This window comes from Mesoplodon mirus, assembly GCF_964341445.2.
Source record: "Mesoplodon mirus genome assembly, chromosome: 7".
Taxonomy (NCBI): Eukaryota; Metazoa; Chordata; class Mammalia; order Artiodactyla; family Ziphiidae; genus Mesoplodon; species Mesoplodon mirus.
In genome coordinates this window covers 31,369,383-31,396,689 of record NC_138983.1, presented here as the reverse complement: position 1 = coordinate 31,396,689, position 27,307 = coordinate 31,369,383, and the positions used below count along the sequence as shown (strand labels likewise).

The 27,307-nt window shown below is 42.4% G+C and overlaps 1 protein-coding gene across 1 annotated transcript in view; it reads right to left on the bottom strand.

The window, feature by feature from the left end:
• The window catches only part of LGR4 (leucine rich repeat containing G protein-coupled receptor 4), a 98,052-nt gene extending 72,340 nt beyond the window's left edge, over positions 1 to 25,712 (bottom strand). The window contains exon 1 of the mRNA XM_082629208.1: positions 25,018 to 25,712. Within this exon, the coding sequence (XP_082485334.1) occupies positions 25,018 to 25,202 (185 nt within the window). The 5' untranslated portion in view covers positions 25,203 to 25,712. The remainder of the gene's footprint in view (positions 1 to 25,017) is intronic.
• Between the last annotated feature and the right edge of the window lie 1,595 nt (positions 25,713 to 27,307).

The window sequence follows — 27,307 nt, the reverse complement described above, 5'->3', positions numbered from 1 at the left end:
GATGGAAAAGAGGAATGGGGAACCAAGTTAGGGGAGAAGAGATACACAACCCACCTCCAACACCACATCTTGTGGGAAGTCTACAATCACAGCAAAATTACTCTCCCGTGGGGATGAAAATGCTATCCCAAGACCCCAGTGAGCCCCAAACCGAACTTCAATATTAAAAAGCTTGTCCAAATGAAACAATCCCATGTAGCTACACAACTAGGTTACCTACCTTGCCATAAAATTGTATTTTATTTTGTGGTACAGTTTGGGGGACCTCGCCCTTCCTTTTTAATGTACTGAAATGATATCTACAGAGTTCTTTAAAACCACCTATGAGGTAATCATCTTCAAAACAGATCTGCAAAGTGGGAAGTGAGCTAAGTGTTATTACCACTATGTTGCCAATAAAGCCCAGAAGTTAAGTGACTTTCCCAGGGTTACAGAGCAAGACAGAGCCAGGCCTGAGATGACTCTTAAATGAATTATGACAACAGTTCTCAAAGAACAAGTCCATATTCCAGGATGTTCCCAGATGGTCTACAAAGCAGGGAAGAGTCACACTGGTTCTGTCCTAGGCCAAGGATTAAGAGAGCATAGCAGAGGGAAGCCATTTATTCTCATTAAGTTATCCCTTACAACTCAACCCTCTGCTACTAGAAAACCTGCTAAGAAAAAAAACAAATTGGGTAAGAAGTTACTGAACTCTTGCCCCCTGGCTTCAGATTTAGGTATGAGGTGACTCCTCAAGCCTAAAAAGGGAAAGGGAATTAGCACAGATCAAACATTTATTACTGAACCGAACTTGGGTCTACTGGCCCGCCATGCAGCAAAGCCAATCTACTGACACCAGGTTGTGATGAAGGAAAATACAGCATTTATTGCAGGGTGCCATGCCAGGAGAACAGGCAGCTCGGGCTCAAAAGACTTGAACTCCCCATTGGCTTTTGGAGGAGGGTGTTTAAAGGCAACATTTGGGGTGAGGGTTGCAGCTTGTGAACTTTCTTCTGACTGGTTGGTGGTGAGGTAACAGGGTGATGTTTTGGGAATCTTAACCATCAACCTTCTGGTTCCAACCAGTCTGGGGTCTAAGTGCTGGTGGTCAGCACAGAGTCACCATCCTCCACCTGAGTGGGGGTCTAGTTTCTGCAGAACAACTCAAAGATATGTGTCAGATTTTTATATATATCCCCTGAGGAGGAACTAAGACTCTGTTTTATTGCTGAACTATTGTTCAAGCTGTCATTACTTTTCTTGTTGAATTTCTTTTCCTTTGCTTCTGCACTCTTTCACTTCCCTGATTAGTAACTGCTTGAGTTTGCTCTTTGGAACTCAGGGAAGGCCTAGGAGACTAAAGCCTTTTTCTACAAACAAGAAACAGGGGACAAGGAGGGGCTTTTGTATCTAGGAAGGCCCTGCAGGGTCCTGCTCAGTTTCAATCCTCCCTTTTCTTTGATACTCCTCAATTCTTAGGGGAACAAGGCCGGGACAAGAAAGGGCACAAAGTTTTGGACAGAGAAGTTAATCATAAACTCAGCAGGGGGACTCAGTTTTAGGGGGACTCAGTTTTAAGGGGACTCAGTTTCACATTTCCTATGGGCCAGGCACTGGGCTAGAGACATAACAGGCTCAGTTCATTTAATTCTCACAACTACTCTGAGAGACAGGTATTATTAACTCCAACTAGAGGAATAAACTGAGGCTCAGCAAGGTTAAGAAACTTGCCCAAGTAGATTGGACACGGTGCCTTGTCCACTGCACCAGAATCCTCAAGAGATAAAAATGAAGACCTAAAGTCTTACTGAAGGAAAGCACAGCTGACCCTGGTGCCCCAAGCCGCACCTCCTGCCCCATCATCTAAGAGTGTATGTATCAGAGGAGGGTGGATCCTGAAGGCTGATCTCTGTGCCCCTCTCCCAGCTCCACCCCATTATTACATGTTAGTTTAATACCAAGGCTCATGGGAGATTCCTCCCAAGTTACATTCCTATTACAGAAAGCTTGAGAGGCCTGAAGTCTGAACTAATGAGTAGGTGGTCTCTGAGGCTCATTTGTCCCCCCTAAGTAGCCTATGTATCAAAATAGCTTGAGATCCAGGCAACATCACTCCATCTTCCACTAATTACTCTGCAACTTTAGCAAGCGGGGGGAGGGGGGGCAGGGGTGAGGAGTTATTAAAATTAAAATAGGGAAAAGTTGAAGCAGCTTACAAATATACATTTTAACAAATATCTTATATAACTTTAATGTTGGAATCTCATACCTAAAAAGCTGTTTAAAAATGAGTACATATATGTATTACACACACACACATATACACATACACACACACACATAGATGTGATTTTTAAAAAGAGAACTGTGGAACAGCTAGAACATGAAAATCACCCTTTCATGATAAATTCCAGGGCATATTCATAACAGGAGTCAGACAGATTTTGTTTTCCACCACATAGTTCTATAAAAATAAACTGTCATCACAACATCCTTGTGGTAGTAAAAGGCCATATTTGCCTGCAGTTAAATCTAACAGCAGCTGCTCTATGGAAAAAGACGGCCCAATAATTGGCTTCTTTCACCTCTGTTAATCACGAACAAAAGTGTCATTCAGTTTCAAAATGGACAAAATGCTCCAATGGATGGTCAGCTAGCTGAGCCAATGGGGTGGAATAACAATAACCCTGTAGCATTTTCCTTTTTCCTTTTGTTTGGTCTTTCAAAGCCCTTAATTAAGACCTGCACAAAGCACCCCTACAGGCCTTTTTCAATGAGGCATTACACGCCTGTTTTCTTGTATTTAAAGAAAAAAAATAGCAGGGATTTTCTGAGACACATTAAACAGAATACACAATTTCCATTTATTTGCAACTGAAATACTGTTAAAATTTTAGAGCTTAAATATTATCATCAGTAACAAAGCAAGTTCTTTGCATGGCAGGCTTGGGGACTGGAGGCTGAAGGAGGGGTTGTTTAGAAGGGGGTGGGTGGAAAGCAGGATCAGAAGTGCTGTGCAACCATTTCTCCAGAAATACAACTGTTAGCAGACCTCATTTAGAAAGATCTAGATTGGGCTCCTAAACCTTTCATTAGCTTCACATATACACACTGAAAGAAACAGCCAAACTCAAGAGGTATTCTTAAAGCGAACAGCTAGACAAGAGACAAAAAATTGGAATTGAAACTGCTTCTTACAAACTCCTTAAAAATCACAGAGAAAAAGATAAAACATTTTTACAGTTAAGCAATCTCTATAAGAACTTTGTGCCGTTCTATAACTCATCTCTGCCTCTTTTTTCCCCTATCTTGGCTTTAAACAAAGCTTCACATATTATAGTGGATAAGAATCAGAATGTCCAGCTTTTTAAAATCTCCATAGCCTAATTAACTTTTCATTATTCAATTTTCTTTTTGCACAACCTAAAAAAGGCCGTTGTGTTCATTTTTAAACGCTCTGAAATATAATCTTTCCGGGTTGGAGACTGTTCTGAAAATACCTAGTCCTGCCCGTAATTTGTTCCTCCCTCCCCCTCTCACAAATATCCTGAGTGACAGCTTAATGTGACAGCTTTCTTGCCACAATTCACTGAAGGGGAGTGGCAGGTAGGGTTCCTGGAGAACAAATACCTAACAAAGCCATCATTCTGGGGAGTTACTTCCAAACTGTCAATCCAATCCATCAAGTAGAATGTGCTCCACTATTCTCTTGTAAATGTGCTTATTTCAAACAGGGCAGAGCTCAGGCAGCTGCCCCGCAGAAGACTAAATGACCCAGCTCAAATGTCACCTCTGCTGCGAAGCCTTCCAGCTCCCCAAGGCAGAGCAAGTTCCCTTCCTCTCTGCTCCCACAGCCCTTTGTTCATCCCTCCCGATGGCACTCCCACGCTGTATTTTATTTGTGTTTATGTCTGTCTTCTCCACCAAACCAGATCACCCGTGGACGCTTGTGAGCCAGCGTGGTAGAGTGGAGGAGGGCACAAGCTCTGGAGTAAGACTGCTGGGTTCAAATCCTGGTTAGAGATTATTAACATATGACCTTGAACATGTTACTTGAGCATTCTGTGCCTCAGTGTTCTGAGCTTAAAATGGGGATAAAGAATACTTTTCTTATACATTTCCTGTGATGATCAAGTGAACCTGCAGATGTGAAGCTCTCCACAGGTAGGAACTTGATCAATGTTAAAACAGGAAACATCATCCTTATCTTCCCTCCTCCCCTCATGAAGACAGTAGCATGGCTGGAACAAGAGGCACACACACTCGATGTTCATGGAATAAACTTTTGCTAAGCATATTAATTTACTAATAAAATGTCAATTTCCAAAGGCAATCTTTCCAGGTCTTTAATGTATTCAACATTTACGAGTGTGTCACGTGCAAGGCACAAATATAGGCAAGGGAAGAGCTAAAGCGATGCTAAGTGAGACTTGATTCCTGCCCCCATGGAGCTTATAAGCAATTCTGAGCATGAGGCATCTGGAAATATATGTCTGTGGTATTAATGGCTGAAGTTATGTTTTCACAATATATTTGCCTGATACGAGTTTTCTCAACAGTGCATATATTACATTGTAAAGTATTTCAGAGACTTATGTACAACAATGTGTCTCATTTTGCTAAAGAAACAGCAAGTAAGAGAGTTTAAGGATGTTATATTTCAGATACTTCAATGAAGTCTGTAATTCTTACGAATCCTCATGCTAATACTAATATAGCACATGCACTGGTTCCAGGGCCACAGCTTGTCCTATGACAAGAGTCATTGCTCTCTGGAGCCCTGGAAGAGTCAAAACTACTTAGGAATGAAATTTAAAGATTTGGGTCATGAACAAATGTGTACCAAATTATTGTTTCCATTACGCTCTTTTCAAAGACTTTACTGTTAAATACAGAATCACTTGTTTAAATGTTGCAATTCTAGGAAGAGCTACTTTAATGAAATCATTGCTAATTAAAAACCATTGTTAAGTTAAAATAAATCATGCAGTGTTTTAGTTGTTCTCTAGTTGAAAAGAAGGTTATGGAAACAAAATGATTTTGCTACACATTTGCCCAGGATACAGTTTCTTTTGTCATAAAACACTAACTTCATGAGAGTGAATAAATTCACTGCTACCAATAAATATTTGCCTTTGACAATGTCAGGCAGATTTACTGCATCCCATTCTCTTCAGAGGAGAGTAATAACTGAGGAATAGAAATTAACTCCATAAACCAGCCATTGGAGCAAGCCCCCTGCAGGCAGGCAGGGGCACTGCCTCTTCCCTCTTCCGTCACCAGGTTAGACCACCAGCGAACACCTCTCACTCTCTCATGGATATTGCAAACTCAAACAAAGCAAAACACCATGATAAATTTTGGTGCTTTTCTTATTTTTCCATGGAGGTATGCAAATGGAGGGGGAAAACTCACCTAGTTGACAATATCTGACGATCAGTTTCCTAAACTCTAATAATAAATCAAACTGTATCGAGTCTTATTTTCTTCATCTAAGAGCAAGTGGTGTCCAGCATCTTAACACTGTCCAGATATTTACTGTCTGTACAATAATCAATGCCTACTTAAATATAATGAATCCTTAAAGCATCCCTGAGAGTTTAAAATGAATAGTATTGAATTTATATTATCAGGATAATTAAAGTTTAGTAGAAATCTATCTCAATCATTGTATGAAATTTTGAAAATATTTATGAGCAAAATTCTGTTACTTGAGATGCTGCTTACAGAAATCAAATGGCAAATGTCTATACTATTTTAAACTCTCAAAGTATTCTAGAACACATATTGCAAGAGGGCTTTAATTTTCTGCCATGCTTCCTGACCAATTCTTTAACAATTGTAACGGCTTTATTAGCTATTCAGTAAGTATTCCTTCGATTTACTCCTTATATTAGCAAAATGAGCTGGTTCTCCTAACAACAGATCATTTAAGGCAAAAATGTCTCGTAAGCATGAAAATTGAAATTGTTTATGGATACAAAAAACATCTCCGTTAAAAACATCTTTAGGGCTTCCCTGGTGGCGCAGTGGTTGAGAATCTGCCTGCTAATGCAGGGGACACGGGTTCGAGCCCTGGTCTGGGAAGATCCCACATGCCGCGGAGCAACTGGGCCCGTGAGCCACATCTACTGAGCCTGCGCGTCTGGAGCCTGTGCTCCGCAACAAGAGAGGCTGCGATAGTGAGAGCCCCGCGCACCGCGATGACGAGTGGCTTCCACTTGCCGCAACTAGAGAAAGCCCTCGCACAGAAACGAAGACCCAACACAGCAAAAATAAATTAATTAATAAACTCCTACCCCCAACATCTTCTTAAAAAAAAAAAAAAAAAATCTTTAGGGTTTCCCTGGTGGCGCAGCGGTTGAGAGTCCGCCTGCCGATGCAGGGGACACGGGTTCATGCCCCGGTCCGGGAAGATCCCACATGCCGCGGAGCGGCTGGGCCCCTGAGCCATGGCCGCTGAGCCTGTGCGCGTCTGGAGCCTGTGCTCCACAACGGGAGAGGCCACAGCAGTGAGAGGCCCGAGTACCGCAAAGAAAAGAAAAACCAAAAAACCCCCACATCTTTAACTAATGAGATAAATGTGATATTCTATTTTCTAAGAGTCTACCCTGACCCAAAACAGACTGGCCTACAAGTATTTTTATTGTAGAATAGCCAATGACCCTATGAAGCCACTGTTATTCTAGACCTTTTCTGAGAGAAATGGAGCAGTTAATATTGTTTAAGGAAATGGGAAGGGATAGAATTTTGAAGCTGGGTGACAGGGGCCTGGGGAGGAAAGTTCTGAAACTATGCTGCCCCCACCAAAATGACACTGAGCAGTTTAGGTCTTATAAAGCGTCTATAGGAGGCATGGGCATATTACTCTACTTGAAACAAAGCCCTGGGTAGAATTAATACTTTCAATTTCTGCTGGTGGAATATTTTCAATTCCTCGGAGCAACGAGACACTTTCAATTCCACAAACTTCCACCTGGGAAATGAAACAGAACTTCCTGCAATGTTATGGCTGTAAAATTAAAAAAAAAAACAATACTCTCATGGAAGATTTTTCTCGCATCTCCATGCCATGCTTTAGGGCTCTAGATGCAACTAAACTTATCTTAAAAACTAAACAAACTGAAACAAAGACATCTCTTTGCCAACTCCTCATAAGCCTCTCAGTTGCATCCCGCAGGTCTGAGCCTCATCTTGACAGTGATCCGTTACATAATGGCCTCTATACTTTGACTATGACAATGTGTGACTGCCTTAAGAAAACACTTCTTAAAAGTACTCAAGTAAAAGTACTTGCTTTTAAGAGTCTAATCTTATTTTTGAAGTTGGCATAATTGTTCACTTAAAATAAGGAGATATTAACTTGACAAAGAGAGACTGTACGAGAATTATTTAGTACCATTTAGTCATGAACTTCTCTGCCTGCAACTTCAAACAAATGCATCGCACCACTGCTCTGATGAAGAGCATCCACTGGGCACATCACGCAAGAACTGAGGCCTAAGTCACTATGTCAAACGTATAAATTATGGTCCAAAGACAGCTCCAGGCACTGCTGAGCTTGGAATTACTTGCTGAGCAGCCATGTTGTTCCAAACAAACTCAATGCTTAAGAGGCTAAAGGGCAGTGGAGGCAATTATTGGAAGGAAATTTCTCACTAGGCCAGAAAGGAATAATTAAGCCTTTGCATGCTAAATCACATCACTGGGGTTAACAATGAAGTAATCAAGTGTAAATGGTGACAAAGCCCATCTATAGGACTCATGAAAGGAAATTAAGGTTGTGGGTACTCTATAAACTATTGTTGCTTAAATACCACAAAAATTAGTCCTGAAAACTTCATTCACTTATCCTCTCTTTATACAAATGTGTGTGCTTTTGGTGGGAGGCAAGAAATTGGTTAATCCAGCAATTAAGGCAAATATATTGAATCATCTGAAGTAAAACACCACTCAGCTACTAATTCACAGGCAGAGATCCAACACAATTCCCCACACTACTTAGACTGGACCAAGTGCTCAGTAATGAAGAAGACGCACATGGGATTTATTCAAATATATGGCTAAAACCATTTAAGTGATAAACCTAATGCACACTTTATATATTACACTTTCTATGCCTCAGGGCGTAGAAGAGAATTCACACACACACACACATCATCTCCAACAACCGCTCAGTAGCAGTTAAAACTGGTTTAGGAATTCCCCGGCGGTCCAGTGGTTAGGACCCGGTGCTTCCACTGCAGGGGGCACAGGCTCAATCCCTGGTTAGGGAACTAAGATCCGGCATGCTGTGCAACGTGGCCAAAAAAATTAAAAAATAAAAATAAAACTGGTTAAGCTCTAAAAGGAGCAAAATAATGCAGGCCTGACAGTTAAAAGGTCTAGATTCGACTTGGGCTTTGCAACCTCAGGTTATTATCTCACCTCAGAAACAGAGTTTCCTCGTCATATTTCAGGAGTGAGGCCAAGAGTGAGATTTCTACTAAGATTTCTCAAGACTCTAAACTGATCTGGTGTAGTAGTTGTTGTTGTTGGAAATAATTTAAGACTCAGCAAAAGTTGCAAAAATGGTGCAGAGTTCCTATGCATCCTTCACCCAGCTTTCCCAATGGCAACATCTGACATGACCAGAATACATTAGCTAAACCAGGAAATTTACTTTGGTACAACATTATTATCTTAAACTACAGACCCTACTCAGATTCCACAACTTTTTATATGCACTCCTTTTTTTTTAAACCACACGTACGAATTCATATGATCAACACTGCAGTCAGGATAAGGAACTGCTCCCTCACCACAAAAAAAAACAAAAACATGGGCATATTACTCTACTTGAAACAAAGCCCTGGATAGAATGAATACTTTCAATTCCTCCTGGCAGAGTATTTTCAATTCCTTGCAGAAAATAGACACTTTCAATTCCACAAACTTGGAAAATGAAATAGAACCTCCCATCATGTTGTGGCTGTGAAATAAAAAAATACTCTCAAGGAAAACTCTGCTCTCACCTCTGTTCCTCGCTTTAGGGCGCTAGGTGCAACTACAACTTTGTCAAAAACTAAACGAAATAAAACAGACTTTTCTTTGCCATCACTGCCCCATCGCTCCCTCCTGCTACCTCTTTAGAGTCTCACTGTCCTCCTATCTCTAACCCTAGCAACCACTAACCTGTTCTCCATCACTATAATTTTGTCATGTCTGGAGTGTTTTAAATGGAATCACCACCATATGTAACCTCTCGAGATTGGCTTTTTCACCCAGCATAATACACTTGAGAGTTATCCATGCTGCTGCATGTATCAATAGTTGGTTATCTTACTGCTGTGTAGCAGGCCACTGTACTGATATACCAGTTTATTATGGCATGTGGATTTTCAACTTTTTATGTTTTAACTAAATTATAATTATGGGGTGGGGAGGAACTTTTAAAACCTTGCTGTGCCATTGCTTAAGATGGGTTCATACTCCAAGAGATACTGATTCCCTTAATTGGTGATTACCTTAATCACTCCAAGGTTCAAGGCTTCCCTGACAACCCTACTTAAATAGTGAGCCCCCTTCATCCTGCTTTATTTTTCTCGACAGCACTTAGTATTACCTGATCTTATATGTTTATTGTATTTATATTTTTTACTGTCTACCACCACCCCTACTGCACCCCATACCAGGTAAGTTACATGAGGGCAGGGACGCTGTCAGATATCATCAGATGGGACTTCCCTGGTGGCACAGTCGTTAAGAATCTGCCTGTCCAAGTAGGGAACAGGGGTTTGATCTGTGGTCCGGGAAGATCCCACATCCCTTGGAGCAACTAAGCCCGTTCGCCACAACTACTGAGCCTGCACTCTAGAGCCTGCGAGCCACAACTATTGAGCCCGCGCACCACGACAACTGAAAGCCCACACGCCTAGAGCCCGTGCTCCGCAATGAGAAGCTACTGCAATGAGAAGGCTGTGCACCACAACCAAGAGTAGTCCCCACTTGCCACATCTAGAGAGAAGAGCCCGCACACAGCAACAAAGACCCAACGCAGCGCCCAAAATTAATTAATTAATTAATTAAATTATTTTTTAAAAAAAAACATCATCAGTTATCTGTGTCCCCAGCACCAAGAACAGTACTTAATACTTAATAAATGTGTTGAACAAATTAACTTTTAAAATAATGACTTATTATCTCAATAAGTATTACTTTAGAGTTGAAAGACTACTGATTCCATGAACCATTATACCAATATTAGTAGCTCTCAGAAAATAGCTTGAACTGATAAAATTATTTGCACAAAACCTTTTTATTCACCTCTACAAATTAACTACCTCCTATTATACAATTTCAGTAAAGTACTGGGTCCTGAAAGACTGCACAATAGACAAGGAAGAAGTATAGGAAATCTTACCATCTGACAAGCATAAGCCATAAGCAACGCAAGTCAAAAGTCTCATTAAGTATTAAAGGTTTACGTAATCAAAGAAAGGACCATCTACTCTGATAATGTGCTTCCTCCTGCTTTGTTTTGTCAACATACTCTGGAGGGCTACCAATGGTGCTAGACAACTCATACAACTAAATGTAAGAGGATTTCTTCCATGTTAAATGGAGAATGTGAGCCAGATCAACTGTCTTCTACCAGTTCTTAAAAGAAGTGAACTTTTAAGAAAGGAAAGCAAGTCAGAAAAATATTAGCAAAAATTTGGTTATGATTTATGTAGTTGAAATGCTGAACAAATAATAAATAGATATCTGGTCTCTAAACATGTACCTGTAAATATATGTATGTATATTTAAATATACATATGTGTGTATTTATATATAAATATATGTATTTATATACTTACTGGGGACATATGTATGTAAATATAGCCTCTTTGATGCGTGGTCCATACCACACACAAAACTTTTGGTACCACTGCACCAGAGACCTTTAAGATTTAGAAGGGTCCAAATCTACATTCTAAGGAGCTGAGAACACTTCAAGCAGAGCACAGACAGATTTAACCTCTCCAAAACTAATTCCTCATCTATAAAACAAGCAGTTCATGATATCCACCATACACAAGATAGATAAACGCCTGAATCTAGGAAGAGCACTAAAGGACACTGTCATACAACCCACTCAACCAAGGAACCCCGGTCTGAAAAAACAAGATCCAACACCCCATCCACAAAACCTCATTTATTACCTGTGTGCCCTCACACCCTGGGGTTTCTCCATCTCTGAAATGGAGAGTAAAAGCATGTGCTTTAGAGGGCTGATGGGAGTATTAAATAGATAATGCATGCAAAGGCACTTCTCCTAGTACCTGGTACTCAATGACATTTATGATTTTTAGCATCTATGTTCATAACAAGATGATGATGATGGCTTATCTGAATGGCAAGACAGACCATGAAGAAGCTCTTCATGATAAAGAGTGCAACTTAAGTGAAATAAAACAGCAAAATACTTCCAGAAGAAGACAACCTGTAGAGGTTACCAGGTAAATGACTCTCCATGATGGGACTGGTACATTCAAAATCAAAACTGTGGTCACAGATTCAGTCATGAACAGCCCTGCTGCTAAAGGAAAGAGCACATAGATTGAAACAGGAACCCATCCAGTCTGTAAAATATTAACAGCTTAATAAACATCAGCTCACCATCCAAAAACACAGTATTCAAGTCAACTGAAGAGTACCAGCTAAATTAATACCAAGTTGACTCCATGAAATGCCTTGGGGGGAAAAAAAGGCTCATGGGTGATTCACTTTTATGCTGACTTCCCTATAAAAACATCTTCAACAAGAGAGGCAGGAAATTCCAGTGAGTGAAAGGGGGCAACTATATGGAAACCATCATACTGCACACTTTGCTTTTTAATTTACTTCAGTGTTTTGGTTTAAAGAAGCACATTCAAAAATTTGCTCCTTAAGAAACAAAAAAGTGAGTATGCTAACGGATCTGATCCTCATATACCATCCAACGGAATTCCAGAAAAGAAAAAGCAAGCTAAAAGGCACACAACTGATATTTACTTTCCTGACACAGAAAAACACTATTAACGTAGAAAATAATGTGTAAGCTTTCAAGGAGATCAAGTTATAGAGACCTTTTAAAAAATTCTGCTAGAAATAAAAGATAACTTAATTTTACCCAGTAAATTGATTTTTGAACATAAGTTACTCCTAAATCAAGTCACAGTGCCCTACTGTATGTACACATATATTGATACATGTGTATGCTTTTTCGGGATGCTTTATTTTCAATTCTGATTTTTTTCCCTGTAGTAACCTGTCGCTTCTCACCATTTCATTTGTCATTTTAACCTTATCCTCTTCTGAAACTGTCAACTCTCCATGCTAACCACAGAATGGACAAATACCGAACACCAACTACCACCCACTAAATGGGATGTCATCACAAGTTACCTAACCCTTTCCAATCTTTGTTTGTTTAGCTATAAATGGAAACCATGCCATGTGTAACATGCCAAACACACAAGTAGGCCTAGCAATTCCTCACCAAATTTCCGTTTTTTTGAATCAGACTTTCCAAACACAAATACACTAACAATTCAAAGTTTTTTCACTGTCAGCAAAATCCTCCACATTGGTATCACTTCTACACGAGTCCTTCAGGCATCATGGTTAACTGCCAGGTATCAAAAAGAAGGCTGGACTTCCCTGGTGGCACCGTGGTTAAGAATCCACCTGCCGGGGCTTCCCTGGTGGCACAGTGGTTGAGAATCCACCTGCCAACGCAGGGGACACGGGTTCGAGCCCTGGTCCGGGAAGATCCCACATGCCGCAGAGCAACTAAGCCTGTGTGCCACAAATACTGAGCCGGCGCTCTAGAGCCCACGAGCCACAACTACTGAAGCCTGAGCACCAAGAGTCCGTGCTCCGCAACCAGAGAGGCCACCGCAATGAGAAGCCCGCGCACTGCAAGGAAGACCCAAGGCAGCCAAAAATAAAATATAAATAAACAAATTTTTTTAAAAAGGCTAAGAATTCTACTCCTGTAAAAGCACAGACATTTAAACATAATCAATTTTTAACAGCTTCTGCGAATACCACATGTATACTATGTTAACAACATATTGAGGCTATAAGTAATTAGTGATATCAAGCCTCTAAGACATTAAAATCTAGACCGTTTTCTTATTAATATATACTTACCATATAGCCCAGGATCTCACTTCTAGGTATTTACACAAGTGAGATGAAAAGCTATGCTCATACAAAAACTTCTTACATGAATATTTATAATGGTCTTATTTGTTAACTGCCAAGAACTGGACACAAGGCAGATGTCCCTCAACTGGGGAATAGATAAACAAATTGTGGTACATCCATATAATGGTATACTCCTCAGCAATAAAAAGGAATATTACAGGGCTTCCCTGGTGGCGCAATGGTTGAGAGTCCGCCTGCCGATGCAGGGGACACAGGTTCGTGCCCCGGTCCGGGAGGATCCCACATGCCGCGGAGCGGCTGGGCCCGTGAGCCATGGCCGCTGAGCCTGCATGTCCGGAGCCTGTGCTCTGCAACAGGAGAGGCCACAACAGTGAGAGGCCCACGTACCGCAAAAAAAAAAAAAAAAAAAAAAGGAATATTACATACTGACCTACACAACAACATGGTAGAATCTCAAAAGCATTATGATAAGTAAAAGAAGCTAGGCACAAGACTACAGTCTGTTACTTTCCATTTATGTGACATTCTGGTAAATGCAAAACAATATAAGAGACCCAAGGTAGAACACAGATCATCAGTTGCCAGGGACAAGGGTGAGGAGAGAGGCTGACTACAAAGGGCACAGGGGAGAGTGATGGAAATGTTCTATATCTTGACAATGGTGGTGGTTACACTCCTATACACACATTTCAAAACTGTACGCTTAAAAGGGTGAATTTTTAAGATTGAGAGGTTTAAGGGAGTTCTCCCTATGAATCAGTAGTTATAAAGGTCAGTTAAGTAGTCAAAGAAGGAAGATGGAGCATTGGAGATTATACGAGTTATTTTAGAATACACATATGGAGTCACTAACAGAAAGTGAGGGGCTCAAATAGGCTCATTCGTGAACAACCGTATAAACAAAACTTTTTAAAATGTAACCGTCCAAATTTAAAGGAAATCTATTATAATCAAGAATTACAAAAGGAGTTACTCTTATAAGAAAATGTGAGGGCTTCCTTGGTGGCGCAGTGGTTGAGTCGGCCTGCCGATGCAGGGGACACGGGTTCGTGCCCCGGTTCGGGAAGATCCCACGTGCCGTGGGGCGGCTGGGCCCGTGAGCCATGGCCACTGGGCCTGCGCGTCCGGAGCCTGTGCTCCGCAACGGGAGAGGCCACAACAGTGAGAGGCCCGCATATCGCAAAAAAAAAAAAAAAAAAAGAAAATGTGAGAGGCAGTAATGTCTATTAGCATGTTGTTTTACAGCAAATGTTCAGTAATGATACCAAGAACCATCAGAAATACCTTCTAGATGAGATGTATATATACATTTAAATATTTGGCTATATCTGGGACAAAACAGGAGCTCACTTCCTTTTCAAGCAATCATCTACTCCTGTCAAAACCAGCCCGCATGTCTAAGAAACAACAAGAACTAGAAATTCAGGCTAGGGTAACTTAAGGGTTGGAAAGGACCCTGATGAAATGTATGTCATTATTTCCTCCGCCAAAGTCATGAATCTTCTTATCTTTGGTGTCATAGGGTTTTTTTTTTTTCTTTCTCCTTCTGGAATGCCACCTCAGCCAGGGTGGTGCCAAGGGCAAATTCCTTTAACGCAGAAAAAGACCTGAAGAAAAACAGCAGTTGATTTACCCCTCTGTTCCACGTTCTTGGCCCTCTCCTGCCACACCTGCTGACAAGCCTCCACACTGTGGATTCAGATGCCACAAAGCAAAGCCGTTAATGCTAGCTGAACTGAAACCAAGTCCCCAGTAGAAGCTGGTGCTACGCAACAGAAGCCTTAAAGGTCAATGTGGCAGGGATTGGCTAGCATGAGAATGATCAACTGACCTCCTTCTGCAGACTGACAGGAAGATAAACATAAAGGCAGACAGTCCTAAAGGTACGTTTTATCGGGAACCAAGCATCCTTGTTCCCAACTTGTGTATCCATCAAACACATGCCACATATCAAACTTGGGAGAACAGCCTCGAAACGTCCTGCATACACACACACACACACACATACACACACACACACACACACACACACAAATTCCCTTTGGTGAAATAACTGATCAAGCAGGAAACCCCACCGTAGAAGCAGGTCATACAAACTTAATTCAAATTGATATTAGAAACTGGCTTATCCAAAACACGAGATTTCCTTTCCACAGAATGTAATAGGGCTTTGGAAAACACAGTCTGATTGCTAACAGCAGGGCCTGTGGTTAGCACACAAACTTGCCAACCTACCATGAAGGATGAAGCCTTCTGCTGCATGCCCTCACAGCCCCAGACTGTTTGCAAAGGGCAGGAATGAAATATTCCATATGTTTTCTTTGTCGGTGACATGGCTATTGAAAGCAAGGCCATGGTAGTCTCCCTGCTGAGGGACTGGGTCAAGCTATTCATGTGTAACCAGGCAGATGTCAAGATGGTAATGGGAAAAACATCTCAAACATTTTTTTTTTTTTTTAAAGAAAGAGACCCAGGGTAGAAAATGCACAACTGTATCTGAAACACTCAACCAATCTAAATAGGTCATGAGCACTCTTGCATATGTTAGCTGCTACTCTGAATTTACAATTCATTTTCAAATCAGAGCTGAATCAAAACCCAGAAAAGTTTTTAAGGGTTCTGAGAAAGATTTAACTGTGCTTACCAAGAATGTCATATAACCTTGGAGAAATATGAAAGATTTTAAAAAAAGGATTTTAGTTCTAAAGTTACTTCAAGGATAATAAGCTTTTCTTTATCCACAAAACACAAGCATTTGTCTCAAATGTAAAGAAAATTCACAGGTATCCAATAACCAGTAAAATATCATTTTCAAAGTACTTGAAACAAAAAGTTCTCCCATAATCTGCATATTGCTAGAAACAAGGTGATATGAAGAAACAAGAACTCAGCTAAATTGTCAAACCTGAGCTAATCTTATCAATCCCCAACATGGACAGTGATGAGAAACTGCTGGGCACTCATTGGCATGAGGCTTCTTAAAGAGTTAAGCATTGTTTCATGAAAATCCTCAGTGTTCCAAAGTCTGGAAGTAGAAAATTATTATCTAAAGATCACACTGACACTGTCTAAGGTCACGTGCCCGTTTGCTGTGTTCCCCTATTAGGAGAGTGTCCTTCAACTTGACCAGCCATCTCAGGGAAGCAATGCCCAGTGAGAGACCAAGGCAAGAAAGCATGATTTCCTCCAAGCTCTCTCCTCTAGAGAAACTGTAACTCCCCACCACTAGGCTTTCTTGTTAGAAAGGGAGTAGCACCACCTGTAAGAAGGAATCTTGATAAAAACATATGCATTACTCTTTCTCCACCAGAATCTTTATGGTTTTCTGAATGAAAAGTCTACCAGATGAAGAGTCTTTTTTCCATTAGCACAAGGGCTCACTGTGAAGTCTCCAACAGGCGATAAACCTGATATACATTCAAAGAACCAGAGAAATAGGGTTTAGAACTTTAAATCTAAGTGACGTAAAGGGATAACACACATAGACAATTGCTGAGTCACTCCCCAAAGAAATGACAACATAATGTAATGGGTCCTTGCTGTCACTCAAACAGGTCATGCTAAAGTTTCCTACATGTGACCCTTGAAGATAAAGTCAAGTGACCTCTTCTTGCAGATGGAAAAGACAAAGTCTAAAGGGATTAAGTGATACCTTCAAGCGCACAGATTTAGGACCTCAGGGGTCTTGATTCCTTGTGCCACACTCTCAAAAATAAAACAACCTCTGAAGTCCTGTTCATAAAAATAGGCGCATAAAAAGAAGACTGGAGAGTAGATAGTGACATAAAAAGCTGGATTATGCGACCACGGACTCAAAATGACCTTGGAGAGAACAGAAGGCCAACAAGAAAAAATTTTCTTTCTTACAAAGTTAAGAAAACATTAAGATTTTAAAACAAACCCCACTAATCAAATGAGATGAACTAGCAGTAGCACAGAATGGATGAAAACTGGGATTATGATAAACTGCTAAGTATCAGTTAGTAAATCCACGTGTAATCTTTTAAAACATGATACTAAAATGTTAAATGCATTGAATACTCCTTTCTTAACTCTGCCAAATTGTATGAGAATTCTGTACGTGCTTGATGTGAGATAAGGAGAGCCTGAAGAGGACCCAAGGGGCAATTATCAGATTCGGAAAATGCAAAAGCTTGATTTAGCGCCTAAAACAGAGAAGCGTGTGAACAGTATTCAAGAACATTAAGAAACCTAAAGGTTAATCAACAGTATTTGCCTTCTCTCCCCTCACCTCCATAAGAGTTGCTAGACTTCGGGACAGAGTTCTTAAGGTGTAAGGTATTCAAGAGAGAGAATAGTGCTGATTCTCTGGAGATTCTCAGGCAGAAAAAGAAGCTCCCTGAGATGGCTTCCACACACGGGAAGGGTGACAACGTAGATCACAGTGGTGGCAACCACAGGTCTCCTCTCTCCTGAGAAAATCTAGTCTGCCAAGCCCTTCTTGTATTATCCATATTAGTCGTATATTTTCTCTAAGGGCCTCTTAGCATGAAGCTTACCCTGTAGGGATATGGGAAAAAACAGAAGTTAAACAGCATCATAGCCCAGTCCCCAGAGTTTTAGAGAGAGAGACTGCCAACTCGGAAGCATACCTCCTACCCTGCACTTCCCAACAAGAAACGTGAATAAGAGTGAGACTTCTAATGGCCATCTATCTACCTCCCTAGGAAAACAGCTCTAATCAAGCTCTTCAGGGGAGTCTGGAGGTCACCACTTGCATTCAGTTATGCTGTGGCTTATACTGAGAGCTCCACATGGGCAGTCAGAGCCCAGGCGGAGTGGGCAAGTGGGATCCCAAGCAATCCTAGGTGCATTCCTCAGCCATGCTTCCCACAGAGCCAAGGGAAAGGCGCCATCTCCCTGTCAAAGTTAGGTCACTCTACTCGGGAGGGGAAATTCCCCCAGAGAAAACTTTAAAAATGTACAGGGAACAGGGAAAATCTAACTCATGATTTTTCTGGATACCATGCTCTGAAATCTGACTCAAAGAGCAAAAATATTCTGTTGCCACTGTGCACTGAGATTTTCGTTCTTTTAATGGTCAATTTTATATTTAAAACTTTGTTGAAAAAAAGGGGGGGCTGCATTCTCCTAGTGTAAAAATAGAGGGGAAAAAAAAACTAGCTCAAGGGGCTTACATAACTCTTTACTTATCTTGACTCGGAATACTTAAATACAAATGAAATATGAAGGATAAAGGGTCATTAAATATCCTGTAATATATTAAATGTGCTTTCCCCACACATGTTTTCTCACTAGCACAGACAACAGACCAGCCCAGGATCTAAACGTATACCCAGTCTTGGCCCAGCTGCCTCCCAAAATATCTATGGTTTACATTTCCTTACAAGGATATTCTTATATTCTTAATGGGCCAACATGTTGCCACAGAGGGTTGGTTCAGTGCTTTTCCCATAAGATCTTTCATTACAGAAAAGCTAAGAGAACTACCAAAATATGTATTTTTTAAATGTTCATTTCTGAAGCCTACACTCTTAGATGGGCATTCCTGAACCCCAATCACTTGCATCTAAAATAAGAGATGCAAAATGCAAAATGACAATTCTTGCTGTAGACTTACTGCAGGGTCAGAGGGGGACCTGGCTGGCATGCTTTTTTGACTATTAAAATATGTAACACTATCAAAACATGCTTTAGAGTCTAAAAACAACCACCCATTCAGAGTTTTAACTGCCTGTACACGACACAGACTATTTCTGTACACTATAAGAAACTTACTAAAAATAGTCCCAGCCATATACAAAGTTTAATAACAAATATTTGTCTATGGGTGGGTGAATCCAGAGTATACTACTACATAATTACAACTTGCCATTTAAAGGGGGTATTTGAGTAGTAATTTGCTCAAGTCTTTAGAAAGTTGAGATGTTACTAAATGTATATGAACTATAAAATCATTTCTAAACTCAATTTTGAACTTACCCAATTTCAGACAATAGAGCCGATACCCGGCCTACAGTTTGTTCATCAAGTGTTGAGACACAAAAGAAATGTCTAGAAAGGCAGACAAATTAGTCATTGTGTAAGAGTACTGATTTGCTAAATGCCCTAGTTTTTTCTTCACTGACAGAATTTAAAACTAAAGCATTTTATTATCTTCAACGAATCTTTCGAAAAACTACACTTCACTGAACAAAATTGGGGACAAAGTTATCCATGTTCTTGTATATACAGGAGAACAAGCTTTGGGCATTGCCAAAAACTTGAAGGCTTCAGGAGGCAATTAAAGAGCAATCTAGATAATACATTTCTAAAGACAAAACCATGAACTCTCATTTAAAAAAATTAAAAGCAAAGCTGTCTGATCAAGTTACATTAGTCACATTTTTCAGAGTTTAAGGCACATTGGGCAGGGTTTAACTTGTAACCCAGGTATAGTGATAAATATTGTGCTTTTATGGAAACTTCTATCTTTTTTTTTTTTTTTTTTTTCAGTACGCGGGCCTCTCACGGTTATGGCCTCTCCCACTGTGGAGCACAGGCTCCGGACGCGCAGGCTCAGCGGCCATGGCTTACGGGCCCAGCCGCTCCGCGGCATGTGGGATCTTCCCGGACCGGGGCACAAACCCGTGTCCCCTGCATCGGCAGGCGGACTCTCAACCACTGCGCCACCAGGGAAGCCCCGCTTCTATCTTTTCTATAGAGAAAAAGTGGGAAACGGTCTTAGAAAAATTTCAATGAGTCACTAAAGGATTCTTACAACTTCACTTGCTTGATAGTCTACACAGATTCAGAGAGATCCAAAGCAATGAGAGTCATTAGTCACCAATATCCATTATTTCCTGACAAGAAAAATGGAAATAAAAGGATAAGCACAACCAAGGAGCCCAAAAACCAAAATCCAAACTTGCAGGCTGTCAGTGCTTTCTGCCATTATAAAGATGACTAAAATAAGAATTTGAGAGCTAACCTGACAGAGGCCAAGAAAACACCCAAACTTGCCTGGATCCACCTACCAGTACAGAACTTTGATCTTCCCTAAGAGATTAAGCTGTCAAATGTTACCTTATGATTCAGGTAAGAGCCAAGTGCCTGGACATTAAATGCTTGTGATACCATAACTGTCATTAGCATTTAGCTGGACTGAAAATCATAAAATATTAGTGGTTACCACAAGCCTTCAGGAGCCTCAAATGAGAATCACTGGTTTAAATTCTGGGTAGAGCTCAGACCACACCCAGCACATTGTTGCCTTCTGAGGCAGGTTCCCCAGTCGATGGATACATTCCAGTAGAGGTGGACAGTTGGGGAAGTTTCCTGGGTCAGGGAGGGATTTCAGGATTGAGATACCTATACTATACTTAACACAACAGAGAAGATCGGACAAATATATGGGGAAAAAAATCAAATTAAATAGAAAGAAAACTTTTGGCAGTAAGAGTTGTTTACTTCCTTGTTCTCAGGTGAAGAAGCCAAGGCCCTGAAGGGTTAAGTGTGTCACCACCTCAAGGTCACTCGTGTGATTTATTGACAGATCTGGAAACCAGCTCTCCATATTCCCAGCAGAATGCTCTTTCTTCTTGTGTTTAAAGAGAACCCAGCAATTCACTAGTTTGTAAAATAAACGATCTGTACTTAAAGATGTTCATATACTGGCCTTGTTTAGAACAAAGTTCCCTGGTATGTAACACATATACTTCTCTAGAAAGACACACCGCAGAAAATAAGCTAACAGTGAAATTTACAGACAGTAACTTAGACATCAAAATATCAAAACTCGACCATCAAAAAAGGGTATAAACATTTAGCCACTGATTACTGACCTGCCAGGGAATACAACTGACATTGGAGGAAACGTAAGAAAATACTTTCAAATAATACTATTAAAAGAAAGGTGCTTGGAGTCGTGAAAAAAAGTACACCTTAGGGAAGAATCTGAGATGATGCTTCCCAAAGAAGAAAAAGCAACAGATAATTTTTTTAAACCCTTCAAAGCCCCTCAGGTAACCATCAGTTCTATATAGAAAGCTTGCTAACCTGCCCGTGTACAAGATACACACACTGTGAAGGCTGCAGAGATTATGACTAATTATATGGAAGTGAGGACGTTGAGTAACTTTTTGTACAGTACCCAAATTACTGAAACAGAGTGATTTTATTTTCCAAGTGTGAAGCCATACCAACAGGAAACAAGCAGGGCTATTCTACCCCAGCAAAGCGCCTTAGCTAGTCATGCATTCTGTAACAAGTCTCCATGGCAAATTTCCTAACACACACTTCTAAACACAAAGAACTCCTCCTCCAAGTGAGTGGCAATAAACAGGCTTGTGCAACTTCAACTAGACGGATATTCAGATACTTCTGGGATCTTTTCACGAGAGCAGCCGATCGCTATCGTCCCCTTGCCATCCTAAAACTGTGTAAGAATTATAAAATCATAGAATGTCTGGAAGCTACAAGCAGCCTTAAATAGAATCTAGTGAATCCAATGACTTCATTTTTCAAATGAAGAAACTGTCACCAAAAAAAAAGGTAGAATGACTCGCCCAAGGCCACACAATTACTCAGGGGCATGGTGAGGACTATGACCAAGGGCTCAGACCTACCACCCTCTCCACAAAGCCACAGAAACAGCCTTTATAATCCTAAAACTATGCACCAGACATAAGCTAGGATGTGGAAATTTGTGACCCCCATCTACAAGTCTCAAATTTTGTGACAGTAACACACAAAGCAGAGGACACACGTTCACTATCCCCTCCCCACCACCACCATGACTTCATCCCTTTCTCTCTCAATCAAGCATCTTGGAACGCAGGTGATTAAGAGGGACCTTATTAGCTCTAATAGGGGAATAAACTTGAACCCTTCTGATTAAAAATACACTTCAGAATTTTAATACTAGTCCGAGTACCTCCTTTAAAACACCTCAGTGTGAAATGTGACAAGCCAGTGCACTGTGACACAGGATCGGGAACTGCCGCTGCAAAATATAAATAAGCATTACAGGTGAAGCAAACGCTGTGAACACGGGAATCCTGTCAACAACACTGAGGATTACATCTGACTCTGCCCCCAGACTCAGATAAAGCAGCTTTCAGCAGGAAATAGACACTGTTGGGCTGAACAAGTTTAAACGAGCCTAAAGGAGAAAAAGCAGGTATCCTCTCTCTGGGTTCTCAGATCTGGACAAAAAGCTAAATGCTGAGAATGCGGAGTTTGGCAATCCCGCGTGGGAATGAGGGCTGAATTCCAAGCCCCAATCCTGCCCCTTAGTGTGGCCTTAAGTCCTTATTTATTCACTGAAACATTAAGCGCTTCCTTTGTACCGGACTCTGGACTCCAAGTTGAGTAAAATAAAATCCCTGCTCTGTCAACGAGGAGTCCCAATGTGGGATGTGTACACATCTGAGTGAGGTGAAGGTAAGACACCATTGAGGAATGACAAGAAAATAGCTTCGATTAATAATTACAGTCTCATCTTTTTGACTTCTATTTTTGTGATTATCATTTTATGTATAACTAAACAGGCCTTGGTGCCCATGCTCCAGAAATTAGAAATCAGTGAATCAAAGTTTGGGAACCATGGATCTAGTTCCTTGGTGTGTACCTGTGTTCCACCAAAGCTGTGATGGGACAGCAAATCAGAAGGACTTGCCAAGAGACCTTGGGTGATTCCAAGGTGTCTTATAAGATCAACTGGAGTGGGCAGATCACAGCATCCGCCCCTCTTCAACGTGGATTTTGAGATCACTGGTTTCCCAACATGCAAATATACTGCCCTTGAAATGCCCTTTACAAGGGCTCGTCATTATAACATACACTTTTAAGGGTGAAATGAAGAGTGTTCAAGTGAAATAAGGAGTTATCAGGAGGTACAACTACTCTACAGGTCACGAAGGGAAAAAGAAAATATAACACATTTGCCCACCGCCACAGCTCAGAAAGTGCTATGATGATGCTAGTTTAGGCAATCTGATCTGGACTGGTGCCAACTATTTATCTGTTTCCCAAGCCATGAACAGTCACTTATGTAGTAAGGCTCAAGGTTGAGAATATAGCATTTCACTACTTTTGGTGAATTCTAAAGAAAGATGCCTGATGCTCTATAGCAAGGAGCGCGCTCTCATAAAAATAAAAATTTCTTTGTGGTTTTTAGGTACTAATGTAAAACAGCCTTCTTCCTTATAGGGCAAGTCTACACATTAAAACTCAAGGAATCTACTAAACAAGGTCTTTTCAACTGATCAAAATAGTAAAATTATGCTTTTCTCTCTGGGACCTGAAAGAGGTTTCAGGGAAAGCCACCTCTCCTGAATGAATTCCCTAAAAGTATGAAGAGGTCTTGGGGAAAAAAAACAGCCCCTTCCCCTCTACCCAGTCTTCTTTCCCTTACTTCTCCTCACTCCCACCCAAACTTCCCCACGTAGGGTACCTTTGTGGGCAAATTGCTCGTCACTGCAAAGTTAACTTTTTTTTTACTGAAAAGTTAAATTTCACCATATTGAAGGAAAATGACTTCAAATGTGTAACTAAAACCTGAAACAAGGGGGGAAAAAAAGGAGAAGGGGGCTGGCGGCCAAAGAATAAGACAGGTTCCAAGGCAACTGGCCACAAGACTCAAAAAAACCCCAATGGCAGAGGGCAAGCAGAACACCTCCCACCAGCCACCTGGAAACAGCACCGCTCTGGCCTGCACAGAAAGGATCTCTTCACGGGGTCTGTTATTCCTTTCACACTGTCTATTTCTAAGAGGTCCCTCTCAGCAGCTGTAAGGTAAAAGGAAATTCCCTTTACCCAAGGCCTCTCAGAATCCCTTCCTCTCTCAAACAGTTCTTTCACTGCCCTTGATTTAATCTGGCCGCACAGCACAGCAAGGCAGGACAGGAGCATACACCAAACCCTGCACGCAGTTACCCTATTCTTTCTCTACTGGTGCCTTCTGCCAACACCACAGCCAACACCTATTTCAGAGTCTTCGTTTCTAAAGCGAATGTCTAAAGCTCTCCGTCCCCGTTTGTGGAGGGGGTGTTTTGGAAGTCAGAACTATCTGAGTGACCTTCCCAACCTCAGGCAGCTCAAAGGAAAAGTTCTACTGGTTAAGGACAGCAGAAAACGGCTACCTTTGGGGACAGGCAGAGCTTATGCTCTGGAACTTTCATTTTCCTCCAATATCCTGTACTTCAGGTCAGCATTCCTTCTTTAAAAGGCCTTGTTGGGTAAAAGTATTTCACCCAGAGAAACCTGCAATTTCCACCCCCCTCCCTTCTCCGTTGTTTTCGCCCGGTTTCCCTGCGAGCTCCAGAACCCCAGGCGTTTGCTGGTGAGTCCGGAGTGGAACTGGACTGAGGTGCCAGGTCGCTCCCCCCCGCCCCCCCGGACAGGGCCAAATGGGAAGGCCATTCGCCCCGACTGCGGTACAGGTGTTTTCTTCTCCCCACATGCTGAAACCCAGGAGGCTCCTGGTGCTTCCCCACGAAAATTAACTCGGTCTCAGACTCAGGCCAAGTTCTAGCCGCCCTCAACCCTGCCGCCAGCAAAACTCTTGCCAGCTGAGCAGGGGCCCGCAGGAGAAGAGAAAGTCGCGTGAAAAGGCTGCCAGGGGCAAGCGTTTCCAGATTCCTCCTTCCTCCTCGGCCCCACATGCACTTGGGAGTTGGGGGAGGGTGGTGGTGATCGTGCCCGAAAAGTCTGGGAAAAAGAGCTACACGAGTCTCGGACCCGGACTGGCAAAGCTTGTGAAGCTCGCGGCGCTGGAGCGGGTGCCAAGGAGGTGACGGCGCCCCCCTCCTCGGGACACTGGGGATGGAGTGGGATCTGCCACTGGCTCCGCCCCCCGGAACCCCCTCCGGCGCCCCCTCCGCCCGCACTCACAGCGCTTGGGTGAAGGCGCTGAGCCCCTCGGGCACGGCCGTCAGCCCCTTCCCGGAGCAGTCCACCCGACGGTCGCCGTCGCAGCTGCAGGGCGCCGCGCAGAGAGGCGGCGCCGCGCCGCTGGGCTCGGCCGAGCCGCGCAGCCCCAGGGCGAGGAAGCAGAGCAGCCCAAGCGGGCCCGGCATTGCTGCGGCCGCCTCCAGCGCCGGCCTCTCCCGCGGCGCCGCGCCTTCGGCGCGCCTCTGGCGCCCTCCGACGCCCCCCGCCGCCCCGGGCGGCAGGCCTGCAGGCTGGGCCGGGGGCTCTCCTCTCTCTGCAGTCGCGGGGGCTCGGCCCCTTCAACAGTCCGCGGCAGCAGCAGCGCAGGGACGCGGCGCTCCGGAGTTTCGCCCTACCCGCTGCTCCATGGAAGCGCAGAGGCAGCCCCGTTCCTCCGGCGGCTCAGGCCAGCCGGCCGGGCCGGGCGCAGCTGCAGGGGCCGCGCTCTGCCATCGCACCCGCCTCCCGGTCCCCGGCCTCCAGCCGCAGCCGCTCTTCAAGGTTGCGGAGCGCAGCCTTCAGCCATGCCGGCCCCTCGCCACAGTCCCCCACCCGGCTCTCACACAAACACCCGGGCTCTTTCTCGCTCTCTCGCAGCCGCAGCTCAATCTCCTCCCGTCCTTTTCCCTTCTAGGGTTGCACGCTCGGGTTCCCAAGCCCCCAGCCGCTGGGTTATGCAAATCACTTAGGTACATGCAAAACTAACCCGTCTCCTGGAGCGCCATTGGCCGGGGGAGGTCTCGAGCTCATTACTATGCAAAGAGAGGAGCCGCCATTGGCCGAGAGTGGGACCAGAGGGGCGTGGTAATCGGGCGTGAGTGACAAGGTGGTGGTGATGGTGGTGGTTCGCGGCAAAAATCCCTGCCTTGGCTCGATTTGCGTGGCAGGTTGTGGATCGAAGGTGGAAGCATCCGAACACTTAGAATCTGGGTTTTCCCTCCCCCACTCGTCGTCTTCTCTCTGCAGAAATTGGATCTCCTAAATTGGATGACCTGAAAAGTAGAACTTGCCTCCAGCATTCAGTTAAGTTTCAAATGACTCTCCACTGTTCCAAATGGCGAGGACTTTGGGAGCTGTGCAAATGGAAGAAAGATTTTGAAGAGAAGAGAAAAGGTTTCTCTTAATCTGACATAAATATTTGAGTTTTAGCTATATACTAAATTAAAACAGTGTACCCCCCATCCCCCAAGCGCCTCTCACTTCAACTGACATCTTTATACCTACCTTGATATGCACTTGATAGCTAAGTCTTAGCAATTAGCCATCCACCATACAGAGTTTTGGTGACCGCAACTCAGATCGCTTTCTCATCTACTTTAAAATCCTAGAACACAGGAATCTTGTTAGGGTCAAAGGAGGTGATGTTTCTGAACACTGGGCAATTTCTCCAGACAGCTTTTGCTGTCATTTGAGTTCTAGGTAACTACCCTTGAGGAGCCAGCAGCAACTTTAGTGTTAGGTAATTATCAGCATTCCTTCCTCTTCTGGACTTTTGTGGCTTAATAGACCCCATGTTACTGTTATCATTGTTTGTACCAAATACTGCTTTATGGGCACCTCCTTTCTTGCTTTCCACTGTGCCTTTGGGTTATTTAACTCTATTTTGAAGACATTGCCATGAATACTTTAAATTAAGGCAGGCAGGGTTAAAAATGTCACTGTCATCAAGTTGATTACTCATGTCATGTAAGTAAAATTAAAGAAAATGGAAATAAGTTGATGCAGACCCAAGGAGTTTAAAATGAAAAATTTCCATCATCTTTACATTCAGGAGTTTATTTTTAAAATAATGCCCAGTTGGGCACATGACTAACATACAATAAATTTATCCACACTCTTGAGGGTCAAATAAATACAGATATGCCTTGACTTTAAGTTTTAGTAATGACCTATTTCCTCTAATTGTAGGTTCGAAAGAGAAATTAAAGGTAGGTGGACAACCCTACGTTTTACAGATAAGAAATCTGAAGCTTGCAGATACTGTGCTCTGCCCAAGATCATCACAGAACAACTCCTGGGCTCCTGGTTCCTTGTATGTTGCCCTTGGAGGCTTCCCTAAATTGGTTTCCATTGTCTAAATCATTTCCACTATTTTCTAGCAACTCTCATGAGCAAGAGAAGAGAAAATTGTTAATTTCATTTCTTTATTTGATTCCTTTAACGTCTCTCTTTCGTAACAACACTGGAAGATGACAGAACTTCTCTGGCCAAGGTATCACTATCTTCTGCTGTTTTCTTTTTTTTTTTTAAT